The 21,921-nt window shown below is 44.9% G+C and overlaps 2 protein-coding genes across 13 annotated transcripts in view; both read right to left on the bottom strand.

Moving 5' to 3' along the window:
• thrab (thyroid hormone receptor alpha b) overlaps positions 1-7,442 on the bottom strand; it is a 108,220-nt gene extending 100,778 nt beyond the window's left edge. For 10 of the 12 annotated variants that reach the window (XM_061809367.1, XM_061809370.1, XM_061809371.1 and 7 more), the window contains exon 1: positions 1,083-1,281. The gene's annotated coding sequence lies outside the window, so the exon portion shown is untranslated. Of the gene's footprint in view, positions 1-1,082; positions 1,294-7,303 lie in introns of those variants that run through there. The other 2 variants (XM_061809374.1, XM_061809383.1) reach the window with 2 other exon arrangements.
• A 963-nt stretch (positions 7,443-8,405) lies between these two features.
• ormdl3 (ORMDL sphingolipid biosynthesis regulator 3) lies at positions 8,406-11,551 on the bottom strand. Its single transcript, XM_061810699.1, has 4 exons — positions 11,298-11,551; positions 10,642-10,836; positions 10,386-10,537; positions 8,406-8,956 (listed from the first exon to the last, which is right to left on the bottom strand). The coding sequence occupies exons 2-4, from the start codon at positions 10,813-10,815 to the stop codon at positions 8,821-8,823; spliced, it is 462 nt and encodes a 153-aa protein (XP_061666683.1). The 5' UTR covers positions 10,816-10,836; positions 11,298-11,551; the 3' UTR covers positions 8,406-8,820.
• Between the last annotated feature and the right edge of the window lie 10,370 nt (positions 11,552-21,921).

The raw sequence follows: 21,921 nt of genomic DNA, 5'->3' as shown, positions 1-21,921 counted from the left end.
TTTTTTATTCCGGAGGGTTCTGCACAAGCTAACATGAGAGATGCTTGTAATTAGTACATGAATGTAAAACGAATACTCTCGCCATACTTGTGTGTGTATAGAGCGTTAGGAGAGGAATATGCTGCTTGCCATTTCTTTTAAAATATAAATTTGCGATATTCTTTATGACTACCTGACACTATCTTTCATTAGACACTCATGATCATGTTTGGTGTTTAACTAGTCAAAATGTACCGAAGCCTAATGAATAATTCTCACTGGGAATGGGTGATGTGGCCTTGGAAAAAAAATAAAATAAAATTAGTCATGTTTTTCCGTTTTGGTTATAGGAAAAAAAACAAATGACAATATTCAAAACAAATTTCCCTACCTAAATCCAAAAGGTGCCCTCAACCCTAAAAAAAAAAAAAAAAAAAATACTGGCTATCATCAGTAAAAAAATTATACTGATTTGATACCAGAGCAAAGATTCACACCCAGAATCTCAGAACTGTGAGGCAGGCCTGCTAACCGCTTATTCACCGTGTGATATTTAAAATCTCACCATTTTATCAGTCTTGATTCAGATTTCATTACAATCTGTGTCCCAAAAGTCACAATTGACAACAATGTGGAGTTATTGCATCGAGCTCACTTGAATCACCCAAAGCGCTTCAACCTTTGGAAATAATTTTATTTGAATATTGCAACGGAGTAATAAAGATGTGGTTGAAAATGTCATTTCTTGAAAAAGTGTCCCGACATTTTGGTTAGCCACGTCTGTCCGTTTCAGTCTCGAGTCTAGACTCTAGACCTATTGACTAAAACCTGAGGGGAGTGAACACAAATTTTCCAAGCAAAAGTTATTTTTCCCGCAAAATACGCCCAAAAAAATGAAGGAAGAAAATAAAAATTAGACATTTGCCGCTTTAACTTCAAACGAATTAGCCGTCGTTAGCTAGCAGAGTCAACTTCAAACAAACTAGCATGCGTGACTTAACTTACTGACATAGACAAACACGATAACTTAATGAATAACATTGAGTTATATTGAAAAATAATTGAAAAATACTTTGTGCCGAGTGTTGCGTCATGAAATTTACCTTTAATAGAAAGACTTTTGAAACAGGTGACGACAAACGGGCGACAATCGATCAACCAGCGGGCCGGCATAAGATGGCGCGGCCGCGAGGAGCATCCTGGGATATGTAGTTCTCGAGTCTTTTTGCCGCTGCTGTGGACTTTTGATGTACCACTTTTGAAACGAATACTAATATTAATACTACTAAAAAGAAAAAGCCGTTAATTATACATTCATAGTAATTTAAAAAAGTAAAGATTACATTGTATAACTAAATCTAATTTCAGTTATCTTCTCACTCTATTCATGGAAAAGTGTGTTTGGATTGAGAATCAAATTTAAATTATAAGTGGAAGTTTGCAATTTTTTTCCCAAGAAACATCCATGTCCGAGAAATAACAAGCTATCAGGAAAAGGCGTGGCCGAAGATGTCAATGATTTGTCATACACTCATATGTACGTACTCATTGCTGTATATATACACACACAATTCTGATGAATTGAATAGAGAAACGAGCCACACATTTATGGAAATATTCCCGTTAGGGAGTAATTTAGCACATTCATCACGTCTGTCCAGACTGAGATTATTGTGTAAAAAAAAAAAAAGAGAGAGAGATGGAAGGAAGGAAGCATGGGTTTGATTAAGCAGATGGACATTTTTTAATACAACACCCACGGAACATTTTGCATAAAAATGCCTTCTGGCTCAGGGGGTATTTCTCTTTTCAAATTAAAAAGGCGGAACAATGCCCAAGCGGAATTCCCAAAGGTCGTTGAACCTGGAAATGCTGCGTGGCTCTCATCCAGGAGGCACCTTTAATATATATATATATATATATATATATATATATATATAAACACTCTAATATTGCACAATGTCACTGTATTGGTTCCACACCAGGGAATTTTGATGTGAAAATAATCTGTTAGCGGCTACTATAAGCCCGAGTGAGCGTGAGCGACATTAGCACTACTGTTGCTACCTCATGCTACAGCTAATGCTAATGTAAGCTAACCATAAGGCCGAAAGTTAAATCCATTTAGCTTGAATACTAAAACTTATTTCACGCGAGTCATTTTGACTGACTAATAAAAAGCTTGCCCGCCATTCACCACATGAAAATATCAAACTATGATTTTCTTCTTTCTTTTTTTTTTTTTATCAGCCGCATAAGCTCTGTAGGATCGTTTTATCTCCTCAAAAGGTAAGCGTGGTCACGTTTGCGTGGCTATCTCAATTTAAAAAAAAAAAAAAAACGTATCACGGTTTCATATTTCTTCAAAGCTGCGGAGCGATAAAGGTTCGCACGGTTGGCGTAACAGATATCGGGAGGGACGCCCGCGGCAAACTTTATCAAAGCCTCGCAAGTGACTTCACCCGTCGTGGTCTCCGATTGCAAAAAAAAAAACAGCAAACGTTGACATTTCAGTTGAAGGCCGACGAATTAAGAAAAGTCGAGATGAAAACCAAGCTTTGCTGGATTGCCGTGTGACGTGATGTATGAATGAACGCGTTTCTGGGCGATTTCATGTGGAGAATATCAATTATTTGAAGTCATGATTCATTTGGACTCTCAGCTCAAATACCGACAGGACCTCTTTTGACAACAAACGCCACAACAAAAACATTCATTGACGCTTTATTTTCAATAGTAGAGAATAAAAAGTTGCCGGTAAATACTCTAGCAAAGCACTGATACATGTACAATCTACTGGAGGAGAAGTATTTATACTTCTTTACTTCCCACCAGTGAGTGGGACACCTACAAGATGTACGTTAGTTCAGGATTTAACTGTTAAATTATTATATCGCATTTACATATTAACAAATGTTCCCTTTGAAATGTTTGCTACAGTGCAATGTAGGTAAAATTGTAACCTTTTTGCAGTGCATCTCGATTTAATCAATTTTAGATTTATTTCCTGATTTAAGTGGTTTGGGGTTCAACTGTAAAGGCTCACAGTTATGAGGTCCCGGGTTCGATCCCGTCACCCGCCTGTGTGGACTTTGCATGTTCAACCCCCGTGCCTGCGTGGGTTCCCTCCGGGTGGGCACTCCGGTTTCCTCCCACATCCCAAAAACACGCGACAACAATTGGACACCATAAATTGCCCCCAGGTGCAATTGTGAGTGCGCCTGTTTGTCTCGATATGCCTTGCGATTGAATGGCGACCAGTTCAGGATCTACCCTGCCTCCTGTCCGAATCCTGTGAACCTTGTGGGGATAAGCAGCTCACCTAATGGTTGGTTGGTCTTATGCGTGTTGTGTTGGGGGTTGCGGCGAGTGCTGGAACCTCCCCGCGACCCGTCTGAGGATAAGCGTCGAAGAAAATGGATGGGTGGAAATTTCATTCATCTATTCACGCATGCCAAAAAGATTTGTCATTATCCAAGTCGCTTATCCTCACAAGGGCTGCAGGGAAGCTGGAGCCTATCCCAGCTAGCTTCGGGCGAAAGGCGGAGTACACCCTGAACTGGTCTCCAGTCAGTGGCAGGGCAGATATCGACACCATCGCTGAGCGGGAATCGGTCCCAGGCGGCTGTGTGAACCACTACACCATCAGTGACTCTCAACATTAATTGGATACTCTAAATTGCCCCTAGGTGTGATTGTGGGTGCGGTTATTTGTCTCAATGTGCCCCGCGATTGGCCGGCGACCAGTTCAGGGTGTACCCCGCCTCCTGCCCGTTGACAGCCGGGATAGGCTCCAGCGCTCCCCGCGACTCTCATGAGGATAAGCGGCTAAGCAAATGGATGGATGGAAGTGCTTTGTGTTCATGTTCAAACTGTTCCAGCGTCTTCCATTCATACGAGGTTATGCTTTGAACTTTCCCGACAAACGTGAAAACGCAGACGACGAATTAGCACGCAGAGCCGCGTCCGAATACCGCTCGACCCCGCCGCCTCCGTGACGTCAAAGCGCGTTTTACGGAGCGGCATGCTAAAAGCTTTGGCATGCATTCTGCATGCCGCGGCGGCGCTCAAAAATGCAAAAGCCCATCAAAGAGTTCCCGCTTGCCTCCCCTCAAGCCGACGTGCGAAATCTGGCGAATTAGCCGCGGCTATTTTTAGACGCATGTTCCTCAACATGTGTCAATGCTGTACATGATTTGAGGTACAAGCGTGTGGTTTTTTTTTTTCCTAAAACCTATCCTCCATTATCCACTAAACCACACGTCTCAAACTTAAGGCCCGGGGGCCAGATGTGGCCCGCCGCATGAGTCTATGCGGCCCGCGAAGGCAAATTATGAGTATGAACTTCCGTGATTTTTGTTAAAATCTGTACCAAAATATTAGATTGTCACATCATTTATGATAATGTTGAGATATTGCAAGCATTAATGTGTACCCGACCATCAACGATACTTAAAAAAAACACATTAACCTTGATTTCTAATTCCAAAACGAGCTCATAAATTTCACGTGTAAATATGATGAGGTGAAATATTTTCATGATTTGACAGTCATAACGGCCCATCTGAGGGAAACCGTAACTACAATGTGGCCCGCGACAAAAATGAGTTTGACACCCCTGCGCTAAACTATCAGGAAGGAGCTGCTGTTGAGCCTGGGTCGTTAGTGGAAAGGGTTGGGTTAACCCTAACTGTACGTGCATTTAAAAGGACTCTTGGATGGATGGATTTTGAAATGATATTAATGTTTTGGGATCAGATTTTGTTTTCAACTATCACGACAGGCAATTCTAAAAATAATACGAATACTGCATGATTACTGCAATACATATTCGGTAATTCACAATACAGCACCTTAAAATTGTTTACTTTAAATTTATGTATTATTTTATATTAATTGATGTCATTATTATTTACTAGAAGCCATATTTCAATGCACAGGTGTGGGGGGGGGGGGATCCAGATTTATTTATTTATATTTGGGTAAAATTATAATTTGTGGGTTTTTTTTGGGGGGGGGGCTTTTAGAGGATTTATTTGTATAAAAGTTGTGTTCGACACACACACACACACACACACACACACACACACTTAATTAATTCCCTTGTCCAATCCTGCCAAGTTTCCTGGCAAAGTGAAAGCATTTTGGAAGAGGATAAAAGCGCCCTCGCAGCCATTTTTCATATTTTTTTTGGGTCACTTTGAGTGAACGCTACAAAAAACAACAACAAGACAAAAAAGTCATCCCATCTTTCCTGGCACGCGGCGCAACACAATCGCGGGCAGACGGAGCGAAGAGCTTTTTCCGATCAATACTCGGCTTGTCGGAGGGACCCCCCCCCCCCCCCGGGTGGGCGGAGTGCTGAGGCGAGGCCCCGCCGGGTTGCCGACGCGCCCGTTTTGTCGCATCGACCCGTCAGGTTGTCGATTCCCTGCGGCGGGGCTAAAAACCTGGACCGATCGCCAGCCAATCACGGCGCGCGTATGGAAAAATACACATTTGCGTTCATATCCCCGATTCTGGAGGATTTAGAGATGATTGAAGCCTCTAAAATTTGGTTGAAATAGGACAGGAATGCTGTAATTGGTGTCAAGGAAGTGCGTTAACGTGAATATCGACCAATGGGCAGAATGGAAAAGTAAGGTTTAGCCTGGGTTGTTAGCAGAGATAATGGAGAGTCTTCTGAGGGGGATTTCGGGTCAATGGTGAGTTCAGTGCCCTGGGAATTCTCAGCGCTTTTGATTATTTATAATTATTATTTATTTATGACGGGCGGCTAAAGCTGGTAACGCGTTGGGCTCACAGTTCTGAGGTCCCGGGTTCAATCCCGGCCCCGCCTGTGTGGAGGGTTTCCTCCCACATCCCAAAAACATGCAACATTAATTGGACTCTCAAAATTGCCCGTAGGTGTGATTCTGAGTGTGACTGGTCGTTTGTCTCCATGTGCCCTGCGATTGGCTGGCAACCAGTTCAGGGTGTGCCCCGCCTCCTGCCCGTTGATAGCCGGGATAGGATAGGGATACCCTCGTGAGGATAAGCGGCAAAGAAAATGGATGGATGGATGTAGAGTGCCGTAATTGGTGTCAAGGAAGTGCGTTCACGTGAATATCGACCGATGGGCAGATTGGAAAAGTAAGGTTTAGCCTGGGTTGTTAGCAGAGGTAACGGAGAGTCTTCTGAGGGGGGTTTCGGGTCAGTGGTGGGTTCGCTGAGCTGGGAATTCTCAGCAGTCTTGATTATTTATAGTTGTTATTTATTTATGACATTCACTTACATCACTGACACGTCATCGCTGATGAATTATTCAAATGACGACATGATCCATTAAGAATGAAGGCCCGGGAGACACGAGTACAAGTACCATGTAAATACTGTACATGTAAGTATGGGACTAAATACACTTTGTATATTTATGAAGCCATGTATGTATGGTTCTGAATACATTTAGGATGTACGTTTGCAAATACATGTTGTGCCGGAGTTACGTATGTGTGAATACATGCAGTACGCATGTAAGTACATATGAATACCAATACATGTACTCTGATGTTTACATGTTGTACCCTGATGCGATGTATGTACACTACCGGTCAGGTTTGGGGAGTTTTCCATATCATAGTAGTAGAAAATGTGTCGAAATGTTTGACTGGTATTGGACGCGAATAATGTGAATACTCTACTACGGAGGTGTCAAACTTGCGGTTTCCCTTAAAGGGCCGTTACGATAAAAATCTTTAACCACCTCATCATATTTACACATGAAATTTATGAACTAGTTTTGGAGTCAGAAATCCAGGGTTTTTCCAACTATTGTTATTAGGTCACATTTTCAGTTATGATATAACAATTTGAAATTTTTGGGAATGATTTGAACCAAAAAATAAGAATAATGGAAGTTCATACGCATGTTTTGCCTCCGCGGGCCACATAAAATCACGCGGCGGGCCGGATCTGGCCCCCGGGCCTTGAGTTTGACACCTGCGCTCTACGATGCACACGCGTCGACGACACGCCTATATGTATGGATTTAAATCTCCATCCATCCGTTCTGTTTGCCGCTTATCCTCAAGAGGGTCGCGGCGAGTGCCGGAGCCTATCCCAGCTGTTGACGGGCAGGAGGCGGGGTTACACCCTGAACTGGTCGCCGGCCAATCGCGGGGCGCAATCGAGACAAACAGACGCATTCACAGACATCCCACCGATGTCGCTGTCCGAGGGCCGCTTCTCGACGGTAGCCGATGACGATCGCGTTTAATCAATAGTTTGAGTCGTGATTTTGGTGTGACATGTTCCGTTTTGGTTATTAAAAAATAAAATTCGTGACCTCTTTGAAGTCACTTCCTCGCTCGTGCAGCCTCATCAATAAATGAAGTCCCTGCTGTTTCTTGCTCGGTACCAGCGGGTCCATCTTCAGATCCGAGTGTGCTTACTGCAAACACACACAAACACACAAATATATATAATAAAATATTTAAAAAAAAAAAATCTAATGGTGCGCTCCTGCTTGGTTGCCATGGCCACAAAAATAACACACGGCCTTTTTATACAGGACAATTTACAATAATGAGATAAACTGTAAATAAAAGGATGTTCGCTTGTTATTGTGTTTATCTTGGTGAAAGGGAAGCCGGAAAGGACAAAAAAAAAAAAAACAGTTGTGAAAAGGAAAATAAATAAATGACCAAGAAAATGAGATCATGACGTCTCTGCTGCAAAAGAGCGTGCCCGACTGTCGCTCATCTTTGCTGCCCTCTGCTGGACGACTTGGCTTTTTCGCAGTTTGGATTGCATCTAGGTAACGAACATTTGTTGTGAATCTTGTACTGAATATATACATACATATATATGTACATATATATATACACACACACACACACATATATATAAAAATATACACACACACATGTCTATATATACACACACATACAGTATATATGTGTATATTTTTATGTCTGTGTGTATATATATACACACACCACACACACACACATATATATATATATATATATATATATATATGTATATAAATATCCACACATATACATATATATATACACACACACATACAGTATACATGTGTGTATATTTTTATGTGTATATATATATAAATACACACACACACATATATATATATATATATATACACACACAGTCTATATTTGTGTGTGTGTATATATATATATATATATATATTTCTGTAAAATGATTGGAAATTGTAGCTGAACATGACCAACGCCCGGCGCCACTGTGCTGCCTCAAACATTTTAACTATACAATTTGATACAACAAACATAAAAACAAATATTACCTGGGACGGGCTGGCGACCAGTCGCGGGCGCGCTCCACCTCGCACCCCGGTCGCAGGTCACCCTCGTGAGGACAAGCGCCGAAAATGGATGCGGGACAAATACGAAACTTGACAACGGTGAGCTTGAAAAATACTGTATATATTTATAATAATTTTTACACAAGATCACATGATCGCTTGCCAACAACCTCCATTGTGAAAACAAATCTTCCATTTCAGCCCTTTAAATGGCGACGGCGGGTGCGCCGAAATAAACAACAACAATATTAATAATAAATATGAAACGTCAACATGAAATGCAACAAAAGCGGGCGCGGCAGCGAGCGTACCGCACACTGATGCATGCTGGGAAGCTCCTCTACTGGCACGAGCGGCCCCCGCTCGTCCGAGAAACGTACGCTAACGTGCTAACTAGCATCTAATCGCGCCTGAAGGCTTCCGGTCCGAAAAGTCGACGACATTCCCGCACTTTGTCCTCCGCGCCGGCGTCTGTCCTGGGGGGCGGGGTGGTGACGCGCTCCGAGAAGACGCAGTCAGTACTTATTGATCCCGAAGAGGCGGACGCCGTGCAGCTGCGGCAGCTTGGGAATGAGAACGGTGAGCAGCGACACCGTGTTGACCACGAAGTGCACGCGGTCGTATTTGGTGTAAAAGCTGGTGAGGATGTACCTGCGCCCAATCACACACACACACACACACACACACACACACACACACACACACACACACACAACACACACACACACACCAGCGACCCGTTAGCCTTTGAACCCACATTTGATCGGATGCAAAACAAATAAAACAATCCAATACATCCAGCCATTTTCTTTGACGCTTATCCTCACGAGGGTCGTGCTGGCGCCTGTCCCAGCTGTCGACGGGCAGGAGGCGGGGCACACCCTGAACCGGTTGCCGGCCAATCGCAGGCCGAAAAAAGACAAACATCCGCACTCACAATCACACCTAGGGGCAATTTAGAGTGTCCAATTAGTGCACAGGTGGCAAGGCGTTGGCCTCGCAATTCTGAGGTCCCGGGTTCAATCTCGGACCCGCCTGTGTGGACTTTGCATTGTTTCCCAGTGCTCGTGGGTTTTCTCTGGCCATTCATCCATCTAACCATCCGTTTTCTTTGCCACTTATCCTCACGAGGGTCACGGGGAGTGCTGGAGCCTATCCGACGTGTCGACAGGCAGGAGGCGGGGGACACCCTGAACTGGTCGCCAGCCAATCGCAAGGAACATCGAGACAAACATCCGCACTCACGATCGCACCTCGGGGCAATTTAGGAGTGTCCAATTAATGTTGCGTGTTTTTGGGATGCGGGAGGAAACCCACGCAGGCACGGGGAGAACATGCAAACTCCACACAGGCGGGGCCGGGATTGAACCCGGGACCTCAGAACTGTGAGGCCAACGCTTTACCAGCCCAATAAAATACATTAGTCTTTTATTAAAAAAAAAAAAAAAACAAAGTTATGACAATTTTTCAAAACATGTTTGATCAGTTGAATGGCCTTCATCCTGATGCCCGGCTCGGCCACAGGGTGGCAGTAAATGACAAATACAGCGAATACAAAATTGGTTTTTGAGACAAGACCCGGAGATAAAATAACACGCGGGGCCAGAACAGCTGACCCCCGATGCGCCTTGTTATCGTGTATAATGCAGGCGTGGCAAATATCAATTCGGTTTTGGAACAAAAATCTGTTCTCGAAACAACTTCTGGAACGGATTGTGCTCAAGAACCGAGGTTGTGCCGTATACCGCATGTGGATTTCTGTACGACTTTGCAGCTCCTCGTAGAGGATAAAGAATATATTACTGCGAGTAGGGTTGTAGTGAATATTACGGACGTGTTGCTCCACTTCGTGTTCAAATATCATCATACGTTAGCGTTATGCTAGCAGACTAAAGGCTAAGCTGTGCTTTCAACAAAACATAATTCCATTAGTTTGATGTTTTGTTTGACAGCTCTTATCTCAAAAAGACTTGAAATTTCAGTCACTTGTACCTCAAGGCCACAAAGTGCTTGCGACATCTGCGTTAATTTGAAAATCATAATCATGTAATTAAATAGAATGCAAATAATTGCTTCTTACAGGACGATGGGCGTGATGGTGAGGAACTTCCGTGAGGCGGTGAACTGCACGCCGTAGTCCATCTGTTCCCAGTGCGTGAGAAGGCGGGCCTTGCCCTGGTCCGGGGTCTCGAACGGCGTCCCTTTGACCGTGTGCAGGAGCAGGTACATGCACTGTGGCGCAGAAGACAAACACACATTATACAACAGCGCTTTCTGTACACTGAGATTGTTTTGCTTTTGATTTTAAATCAATGGTGACGCGTTGCCCGCCTCACTAGATTGTGGATGAGGTTGGTGAGGGTCCACACAACGGGCACGCTGGCGAAGGGGATGCTGAGCAGGATGACGTGCAGCAGGCCGATGCCCAGGATGTACGACAGCCACATGCCGCGGCTGTTCATCACGCGCGTGTTGGGGTTCACCTCGCTGTGTGCCGTACCCACGTTCATGGCGGACGCGTCGGCTGCCGCCTAAACGGTCATTTGATGTGCGCAAATATAGAAAAAAAATTAAATTCTTTGTTATAATGTGTCAAATACAAACTGAAACAAATATCTTCCATGTACGTGTGTGTGTGTGTGTGTGTGGGGGGGATGAGTGTTGTTAACTTTCACGAGGAAAGTTAATTTAACATTCATGACAAATTACATTATGGAAAAACCCCACAGGAAGTCGGGATCAATATGCATATTTTGCACACAGGAAGGTCAGATCAAGAGTTTCCGCTGTGCAAGGGCGTCTTCCTCAAGCCAAAAATCATAATTAGTCGCGCCAGCCAATCAGAAGGCAGGGTTTTAAAGGCGCCTGACGTAACATTGCGAAACTTGAACGAGCGACCCCTGACCCGGATGGAAAAGCAAAAAAGGTAAACAATGGCCAGCTAGCTAAAAACGGGCTACAGCCTCCTTAGCTCATCCCAAATGAGACCGACCTGAGCAGCTTCGAGCGGTCCGTTATCCCGGCGTCGGTATCGGCGAGGCTCTCGCTTACGGGACGTGGCTCAGCATCTTCGCGGCCCCCGGAGCGAATGCTTAAAACGACGCGAACTTGCCCACGGAGTAGACGCAAACGCGGCCGCTTCTCTCTTCTGTCGTCTTTCCCAGCAGCTGACAACACGGCGTCGTTTAAAGGCCTGACGTCATCTCTACTCGCCTTCGCACCGCGTTCGAGCTCGGGCTTCGAGGTCCGGCCCACCACACGCCTTTACACCAATCGTGATTGGTCAGCTGGAGTCACGTGAGTACCACGGACCAATCACGGAGCGAAATCCATGGAAGACGCTCCATTAAACGGGTGAGCGTTACCCTGTTGCTGCGACACGTCAGTGCGTCCGCCATATTGGACGTGGCAAAACCAAATGCAAGTACTGCAAAGTTAATGGCTCCCTATCAGCACTACATTTTTTTTCAATCAAAATGGAGAATCTACATCCCTTGTGTGCTGCAAAAGTGAAGTTTTTAAGCTTCCTCTGTGGTTTATTACTATTATAATTGAAGTTTAATCAGAGTACAAAGACAATACTACGGAAAGTTACTAAACACAACGTTAGTCGTGAGGCCAACTGAATTTAGGGAAGATATTTTGCACGAGTTGTTAGTTGAGTTTGTTTGCTTTTTGGATCTGGGGTTCTGCTGGACATTCATTCGACTGTTTTTCCATATGCGCCCTGATGTTGCCTGGCAATTATCATTTTCTTTAAAAAATGCTTTTACAGCGTTAATGCATTGACAAGAACGGTTAATTAATCACTTGGGAGTTGGACTAGACCACAGTTGTCAAACATTCGTGCCTGGAGTCTGGATCCGGCCTGCTAAAACATCAGATGCGGCCCGCTAACGCATGAAATAAATAGCTAAAAAGTGTGTCATTTTCATGGTTCTGGCTAAATTGTTTGTTCTTTTTAATTTGTCCAAAAATCAATTATCATTTTTAAGCTGTTTTACAAGCACTTGAAACCCAACAACGTTGTTGGGGGGGAAAAAAATCTGAACTAAAACCTTCAGAGCAGAGAAAGAATGTAGGGAAAAATAAACTGATGAAACTATCATAACTTTATTTTTTGGGTCAGGAGGAGACAATTTAAATTCCCTGGCTAAATGCGCGTCCGGCGTAAAAACTGTGCCAAACAAAATATGCGTTCATCTAAAACGACACGCTGGGGCGGCCCCTAACGGGACAAGCCGAAAGGAAAAGAAGAAAGAAGATGTTGCCGGGCAACCAATCCATTGTTTTCTCAGGGGATGGGCGCGTACTCATATCAGATATTAGTATTGGGACGATATCCGGGTTTATTTCAAAGGATCAGGTACTGGTGAAGGTTGCTGATAACAAAGGCAAAAAAACCTGACAAGTAACGCCTCCTCGCCACTAGTTGGTGCTACACTGTGGTGGTTTGACACATTTGAGACGTACGCCATGAAGAAAATTGTTTTGTTTGCAATTGTCATAATTGAAATTTCATGCATGAAAAGTACCAATGGAATCGGTACTTGAGATTGGTGAGCACTGAAGAGTACAATACTTGTACTGGTTTTGGTCTGAATAAAAAGGCCCAGTAGAACTTCTTTAATTGTTCCTGTTGTTTGTAAATACAGTAGTTTTTTGCTCTGCGGTTGTCAATTGTTTGTGTACGTCGCGCTAAAAGTTAAAAAAAAGTGTTCATATCTTGTCTCTCAGATTCACATTTGTTCCGAGCACAAAAAAAAAAAAAAAAAAAAGAGGGAGGCCCGGTACAACATCGCCGGAGCGGAGTGATAAAATGAAAACCACAACAAAAAAAAAAAAAGATGAGTGACGGCTGATAGTCGGGTTCGTCGCGCTAAAAGTTCAAAAAAAGTGTTCATATCTTGTCTCTCAGATTCACATTTGTTCCGAGCACAAAAAAAAAAAAAAAAAGAGGGAGGCCCGGTACAACATCGCCGGAGCGGAGTGATAAAATGAAAACCACAACAACAAAAAAAAAAAAGATGAGTGACGGCTGATAGTCGGGTTCCGACATCAAAGCTCAGCAAGAGTGTTGTGTTCCAGATAAGCTCCGCCCACCCCCCCTACGCGAATTCAGGCCTGGGTCGCCTCGGGGCAAAGGTCGACGGTGTTCCGCTGGCATGCGATGTCATTTGACACCGGCAGACAAGTCGGGAGCCCCTGGCGGAGCTGAACGGCGCACATCTGAGCTCTGTGTGTGGCATTGAAATATTAACATCAAAACAATTTTTGTTTTGATTGACTTTGGCCACAATGAGGCTTCATTCGTCGATTCATTTTTCTGGGACTAACTGCAGGCTTTCGATACCGAGATACTCGAATAGAACCTCATCTCGTCTGATGACAACAAAGTGTTTTTTTTTTTTTATCTATGAACCTCTCAGAAATGTTCGTTCCGATCATACATTTTAATAGGCCTGAATGTATTTTATTATATTATTTTTGAGGGGTCAAGTGTTGCTGACTTCCACCAGCAGATGTCACCATCGACACACTTTCAAGAGTCAACTTGTCAAACATGTTAAAGATGCATTTTCTTACTTTATATATATTATATATATATATATATATATATATATATTATATATATATATATATATATATATGTATATATATCTAGTAAAAAAACCCAAGTATCCTCTCGCGAGGACCGCCCATTTTTGGGACAAGATTATAAATGAGTAAAGTTATCATATAACTTAAACATAAGCGAAAACGTCATTAACGTTATTTCCTTGATTGTGGCCTGATAGGAGAATATATATATATATATATACACACACACACACACACACACACACACACACGTATATACACAACAAGTAGGTTGTAATCATAATAAAGCAATCATTATAAACGTAAATGAAATAAAATGTCATTGCTGTCCAATGAAATCTAGTGACATTTTTTCGTTGATCTCAGAAATGTTTTTTTTTTATGTTTCTGAAAATAACATCACACCTTCAAAAAAATAGTAGTTGTATGTTTTTAAAAGGTAACAAAAACATTTTTGTTTGTTTGATCAAACAAAATTAAGACAATTAAAAAGTTGGTTTCAGATTTACTTTTTTGGGTGAGGAGCATGTTGCAGAAAAAAAAATCGTTATCGTTAAATGTACGACAAAAATGTTTGTTTCGAAAAATCAACAATAATAAATAATAGACTTGTGCGCCCTAAAAAATATTTCAGAAAATTATCCAAAATATTTATGCATATTCTTTTAAATTAAAGATTTTCTAAAAAAAAAAGATTGAATGATTTCAGAAAAGAATTAGCTTCAGAAATTATGCAAATGTTGTTTTTCAGAAAATGAAAAATAATTCTGTACATTTGAAAAAAAATCTGTTAGATCATTAAATGTATGAAAAGAATTATTGCAGAAAATTGCTAAATATTTTCTGTACACTTCAGAAAAGTAACATTTGTGAATCTGTTTTAGAAAATGGTTTGAAAAAAATTGTATTATGTTTTGTGTTCTTGCAGAAATGGACCCCGCCGCCCCAAAAATGTTTGTTTTAAACAACTAAAACCTCAAAGCATAACCTCCGTAATGTCCGTTGCAGTTCTGCACGAGATGCAAATATTACCTGCCCCGCTGGCGAGCGGCCCCTCCCGCCAGCGGGCCGAGGGGGCGGACTCGCGACCCGGGCCGGGTGGTCGCGATGTGCCAGCGGGGCCTGGCCTGGAAAAGGCTGATGGTGCGGGGAGTCCATTATTGGCCCTGGAGGAAGCGGAGGATTAGAACGGCAAAGAATTTCAATAAAAGAAGTGTCTGTTTCGGGGGGCACGGGGGGGGGGGGGATTCCCCTCATTGTCCCGACTGAGATTGAGAGCAAGAGGAGGGGAGCGGGTCGGCATTGTGCTCGCTGCTCGTGTGAAGAAGGTGCTGCTTATTTGGGGGGGGGGGGGGTGACGAGGGGGCTTCAGGGATGGGGAGGTCGGCGCGGGGTGCTGCTGTTGACTCTTCATCTTGTATGAACAAAGTCTGTGGCATGCAGCCCCCCCTTCTGTCCCGCTGTCCTGGAACCCGTTGTTTACGAGTGCCGTGAGTGCCCCCGCCCCCCCGCCCCTTTCGACACACACACACAAACACACCCCTTCTCAATGATACCAACCTGCACCGCCGCACTTTGTGGGGCTTAAGTGGCCTTTAATTAGGACGCCTCAGTGTCCGGCTCAAGAGCGCCCCACCATCCCTGTGGGACCTCTTACCCCCCCCCCCCCCCCCACACACACACACACACACAAGATGGAGTGTTTGCTGCTCTCATGAAAAGGGTTTCTTTTTGGACCAAGAGTTCTTGTCCCTCTTTGTCCCCACCTCTTAAAAGAGGATCTTGACAAAAGGCGTCGATATTATCCCCCCCCCCCCCCACCACCCCCCCGGAAGAAAAAAAAAAAAAAACAACCCTCCAGGACGTGTCGCACGGGAACCCTACAAAAGCTTTTAAATCGTGATAATAAAAATGCGATTAACGGGGTGACCTGGGCACTTTATTAGGTGCACCATGGAATGACATCCATATAAATATAATAATATAAACGCTCATTTTAGACTGTAGAACGTGAATTTTTATGACAATATTAATTTTTAATGTAAGGACAGAAAAAAAAAACATCTATCCGATCCTATTCATCTTTATTTCCCAATCAAAATTTGAATATCTTTCACGATTAACCCATTCGTGGGCAGCGTCCCATTTTTGGGACATCATGATTTTGACGCATTATATCCTTCAGTATATCAAAAATATTTAAGTGTTTTAATCTGATTCTGATTGTTTTTTGTTGGGACGATCTACTAAGAAAACCCAAGTATCCTCTCGCGAGGACCGCCCATTTTTGGGACAAGATTATAAATGAGTAAAGTTATCATATAACTTAAACATAAGCGAAAACGTCATTAACGTTATTTCCTTGATTGTGGCCTGATAGGAGAATTTTATCTCAATAAGGCAAAAAAATTGCCACCCTGCCCATGAATGAGTTAAAATAAATGGAAAAGCCATTCAAAAATCTGTTCCAGCCCCCCCCCCCTAAAAAAAAAATACAAATATTTGTGAAGGATTTGAGAAAAATATCACTATCCAATACTGCCCTTCAATAAAAACTGAATGTAAAGGAAATATTTTTGTACAGTGTCCATTAACGTCTGATTTAAATGGACATCGTACCGTCCCTTCTGGTGTCTGCGCCTTGGCCACCTGGGGGCAGCAAAATACACGCAGCTGATTCAAAAACCTCAGTAAGGCACAGAAATATTAGTCGCTCTTTGCAGAGGATAAAGAATATATGCACGTGAGCAAGCCTGTGAGCGTGTTGCTGCTTGTATTTTGAAATTGAAGCAAAATTATTAATTATTCCGACTATTGTGTGATTGCATATCAAAGCAAAAAAAAAACGAAAAAAAAATCAAATCCGTACTGTACTCAAAACTGTACTGTATTGTTTAAAAAATAACTTTGAAGTGAGCTTTGCCATTGCTGCATGTGTACCTAATAAAGTGGCCAGCGAGTGCGTTCCAGAATCTTTGTTAAAAATATATATTTTTTTTTAAAAAGTGTCCAGTTTAATGGAAGTCGACCAATGAGCAAGCTTTTCTTTATCGGCATGACGGTGACTAAGTCGAAGTGCTGCGGCGGCCATGCTGGCGAGCGCCATCGCCGATATCACATGATTCATATTCGAGTCATGCGATTTACGAGCGGCATTAAAAACTGATTTTGGCCCCGCGTCCAATCAGCAGCGGGGAAGAAAAAAACTGCAAAAAGTGCAAAAACCCCAACAGGGAATATTTGTTTTATTTCCAGTCAAGTCAGGAACACTCATCACCTCCAAAAGTTAATTTGGTTTTAAACAATTTCCATTTTGATTTAAGTATTAAAAAAAAAGTGAATGTAGTAATAATTTATTCAACTCCGCTGGATTTTTTTTTTCCAGTTAATCGAAATCAAAATTAGCTTCCAGGCCATGCTAATCCACAAAGACCGAACAGAGGCTACCTGACTCTTCTTCTTGAACTAGTTTTTAATTGTTTTACAAATGATTTAAACAATTATGTTATTAGGATAATAACGGAATTCCCGGCCGACAGAGCGCAGCCGGTTATAAGCCTCGGTACGCAGAAAGAGTTTAACGCTAACGCGGGGCTAGCGTTAGCGAGGCACAAGCGTTAAAACTCTTTCTGTGTACGGTGGCTTATGACCGGGTGCGCTAACGCTAAGCGCCGTATCACCGCATAAACCGCAGGTTTGAAAGTGTGTGGAAAAAAGTCGCGGCTCGTAGGCCGGAACATTACGGTAATTTTTTTAAAAGTTAAAAAAAAAAAAAAAAGATGGATTTCAAAGTGATGAAATGTCAAATTTTACAGGGAATACTTTTAGCACTCTTCCAAAATAAAATAAGAAAATGATCATATTAAAGTCAAAGCTTGACGGGGGGAGAAAAATGTATCGAAAGTCAATTTGAAAAGTGCAACTTCATTCCTAACTTGTTATAATTAATAATTTCCCACTTTTCTTTTGTTGTGCAATTCTTTCTTATTTGGATCATACGTCATTTCTTTTCATTCTTGTTACTATTAATGAGGATAAATAGTAGCTTATAAACGAGTGTAAATGCAGGATATGAATAAAGTATCTGTGGGTCCATCTTAATTCTGTGCTAGCGTTAGCATAGCGCCAGTGTTAAACTCTTTCTGTGTACCGAGGCTTATAACCAGGTGCGCTAAGGCTAGCCCCGCGCTAAGGCTAGCGCCCACATCACCACATAAACCGCAGGTTTGAAAGCGTGCGAAAAAATTACGGTATGGAGGTATGCATTTTTTGAAATGTAATTAATTGAGAACACCCAAATTACAGTTTGGTGCATATGCAGCCCCCGCCTCCCACCCCCCACTATATCACGGTTCATTGTACGCACTGTTTCTACGTCATTTATGTCTATGTTTTTTGTTTGTTTTGTTTGACAGTAAGCAGCCCAATTATTATTATTATTATCATTGGCCGTTAATTGAACGCCGGGAGAACGCGACAACACAACGGCGATGACGCGCTGCTGCTGCTGCTTTCGACCACGGCTCACGCTCACAGACATTCACATGCAGTCTCGCAAGGCCCCGCCTCTTAAAGGCATTTATTCGCACGTACACGACAATTAGTGCGGCGTTTTCAGCGCATTCTATTTTAAGCGTGTTTTCATTGGATTCCATGCAGGAGTCATAAAAGTGTTTATATATCACCCCCCCCCCCCCGCCCGCGTATTTTGTTATCGTTGTCTTCTTGACTCCGACTGCCGGCGACAAATTCCTCGTGTGTTCTAACACGGTTGGGCCAATAAAGACGATTCAGGTCCAGAACTCCCGAGTTTGCCGACAAAATGAGTCATTTCTGGGCGTCCGTTGTGCGAGGAGATTACGGGCCTGAAAGGAAGTGAAAGGGTTGTTTGGGGGGGGGGGGGGGGAAGTGAAGCGGAAAGATGGCAGCGGAGGGGGGCGGAGCCAAGGCGTGTTCACAAACTTTGCGGCTACAGCTCAGTGTGTGTTGATAGCCTCCTAATCCGGGTTTTATTGGCTGCCTTATGGAAGGAGTGGGTGGGTGGGGGGGGGGGGGGTATTGCCAAGTGGGTGGGTGGTTGGTGGTGGTGGTGGGGGGGGGGGTCAACACATGTCCTCCTTTGTGTTAATACGCTGATTAGGCCTGAGAAAAGGCCAGAACTACTTACGGCCTTTCTCAGGTCACCGTAGAAACCGGCTCAGTAGGGGACCTCATTGACACCGCTACACTACCCCTCCCCTGTGGGAGCCCCCCCCCCCCAGATGCCGGCTAGCAGTGCGCGAGCGCGCGTACAAGACGTCGGTTGGCTGCGACGTCCTTGACCTTAACCGCCGGGGCCGCTTCCAGCCGCGTTGGCCCCGAGCGGGGAAACACGCTTCCAGTGTTGTCGGGCGTCCGACCGCGGACCGCGTCCGCCAGGGCCCCGCGCTCGTCAATCAAAACCTCGTCGTTGTCACGTCCCCCCTTACGACCGGCTCGTCATCCAAAAAAATCCCAACGCTGAGCTCGGCACATTTCTGACGCTGTCGTAATACGGCGACAACGCCGCTGATGGAAAACAGACCGGCATGGGGGGGGGGGGGGGGAGGAGAAAACGCCCCCGCGGTACGCGGACCTTCGGGACGGGACCCCCGCCGCTGCCACGCCCCAATTCTGTGCCCTACTCGCACTCAACCTCCCGTGGCAGTTCCAGCGGGTCTTCTTCCTCTTTGGTGTCACACCGTGTGACTCCAGGACCACCACAAATCCGAGACATAAACCCCCACAAACAGAGCCAGAACCAACCAGAACATCTGCTGAACAGAGCTAGAACCCTTCTTAAACAGACCAAGAAAACATAACCAGAACCAGGAACACAGAACAGAACAAGGACCTGGAACTAAGCGCGACCAGAAACCCGTAAACGGAACCAAAACCCTCCACTAACCGCGCACGGAACAAGAACCTCCCAGTAAAATCACCAGAGCCAGAACCCCTCCGAGTAGAACTGGTTTTAAAGCTGGTTTTTGTCTCCCCCCCCCGCCCCCGTACTTGGATCGTGGCAGGCGAGAGCAGCCGTGGAACGGCACCACGCTTGCCTCTTCTGACCGTGACGCCGCCTCACCGTTAAGGCCTTCCAAACCGATCCAAAACATCACTCCAATCAGAAACCGCTGTAAACAGGGCAAGGAGTTCCCGGTACACAGAACCGTAAACCTCCGTAAATGGAATCAACTGGACAAAAACCTCGTAGAAACTAATCCAGAACTCCCACCAAGCAGCATTTGTGAGCAAAGACAGCAAGGACGTGGCACTCCAACACAACCCAAATCTTCCTCTAACCAGAACCAGAACCTGCTCATTGGGAGGTTCCCCCGTCTTTCATGAAAGAGCAGCCGTCAACGGGGATGACGTGGTCCGAGTCGGAACGAGATGTTCGGGGATTTGAGCCGTCGGCGCCCCCGAGCGCCATCTGGCCGTTGCCGGCGGGCCGCCAATCTTTGCGCCGTCTCGTTTTTGACGACGCAGGTGGTGGGCCCGCGGAAGCTTCCAGAGGGCGAGGCGTTCGTTTTGGTGACGCGTCGACATTCTTTTCGGGACTTTTTATTCATCCGTCAGCAACTGGACTCGTGTCATCGCCTTAGCATGATCTCATTAAAAAAAAAAATAAAAAAAAAGTCCTGGAAAAAGTGGACCGAATCCGGTTACTCGGATATCCTGGGCCAGCTCGCGACAGAAGAAGAAATTCAGACCGAAGTGACCCAAACAGTCAAGAGAGAAAATGCCGTAATATCAGTTTGTCTGCGTTACACTGCCCCCCGGTGGCAGAGCCGTGCGCACCACAAGGAGCGGCGCAATGTCCATCAAGTACAATTCTCACAATGTGGCGAAAAACGCTTTAATCATAATTATGTCGCAAATGTCTCTTTTATAAAGTACAATCCTGTATCATGAAGTGCTATTTATTCATTTTTTTTGGGAGGGGGGCGATTAATGGCATTTCCACTTCTTCCAATAATTTGAGATTATTTGAAATTAGTTGATTGGTGGAACCGGGGCGGCACGGTGGATCAACTTGTAACGCATTGGCCTCACAGCTCTGAGGACCCGGGTTCGATCCCGGCCCCGCCAGCGTGCAGCTTGCATGTTCTCCCCGTGCCTGCGTGGCTTTCTTCCGGGGGCGGGGGGCACTCCGCTTTCCTCCCACATCCCGAAAACACGCAACATTAATCGGACAACTCTAAATTGACCCTAGGTGTGATTGGCAGGCGACCAGTTCAGGGTGCACCCCGCCCTCCTCCCCGTTGACAGCCGGGATAGGCTCCAGCGCTCCCCGCGACCCTCGTGAGGATAAGCGGCAAAGAAAACGGCTGGAAGGATGTTTTTTACCTGGACGACGTCGCGTCCTTGTCAAGCCGTCCGGCGAATTCCGCTTTGATGCTCGCTATCTTGTTGGCGGGCCCGCTGATCAGTTTCCCCGTACGTGGATGGGACGACCCCGGGGGCCGTCCATCACAAGTCCGCCCCCCCCCCCCATCAGAATGACAATGGTGCCGATGTCGCTCCTGGGCCGCAGGATCCGCCACACTTTACGGCTTTATTGTGGCCCCTTTTCACGTGCTCCCCCACCCCGGGCAACAATTTGGAAAATTTACTGTATACGTCACCCCCCCCCCCCCCTCCACCACACACATTGCACGCCGGCGTGCGGCGACACGCACTCGCCGGCCGATATCCGGATCAATTAGTCAGGCTGCAACCTTCCCCACACTTTTTTTCCTGGGTTGGGGGGGGGGACAAACGACAAGTTACCTTCTCCATACATCCTGCCCCTCTGCACACGACTGTGGGTTGGGGTGTGGGGGGTGAGGGGGGGGCTGATTGACAGATGGGAAGGAATAATAATTTTTTTTTTTTTTTTGGTAACCTAAGGCCATCTCCTGTGATTGGCTTGCCAGCTGACATCTCCAACCCCCCCCCAGCCCCAGCCCCAGCCCCCCCCCCCCCCACCTCCCGCCTCCTCTCCTCCTTCCCAT

Source organism: Syngnathoides biaculeatus, chromosome 22, assembly GCF_019802595.1.
Source record: "Syngnathoides biaculeatus isolate LvHL_M chromosome 22, ASM1980259v1, whole genome shotgun sequence".
Lineage (NCBI taxonomy): Eukaryota > Metazoa > Chordata > Actinopteri > Syngnathiformes > Syngnathidae > Syngnathoides > Syngnathoides biaculeatus.
Note: the sequence above shows the minus strand (reverse complement) of the source record. Positions and strands in the feature narration are given on the sequence as shown.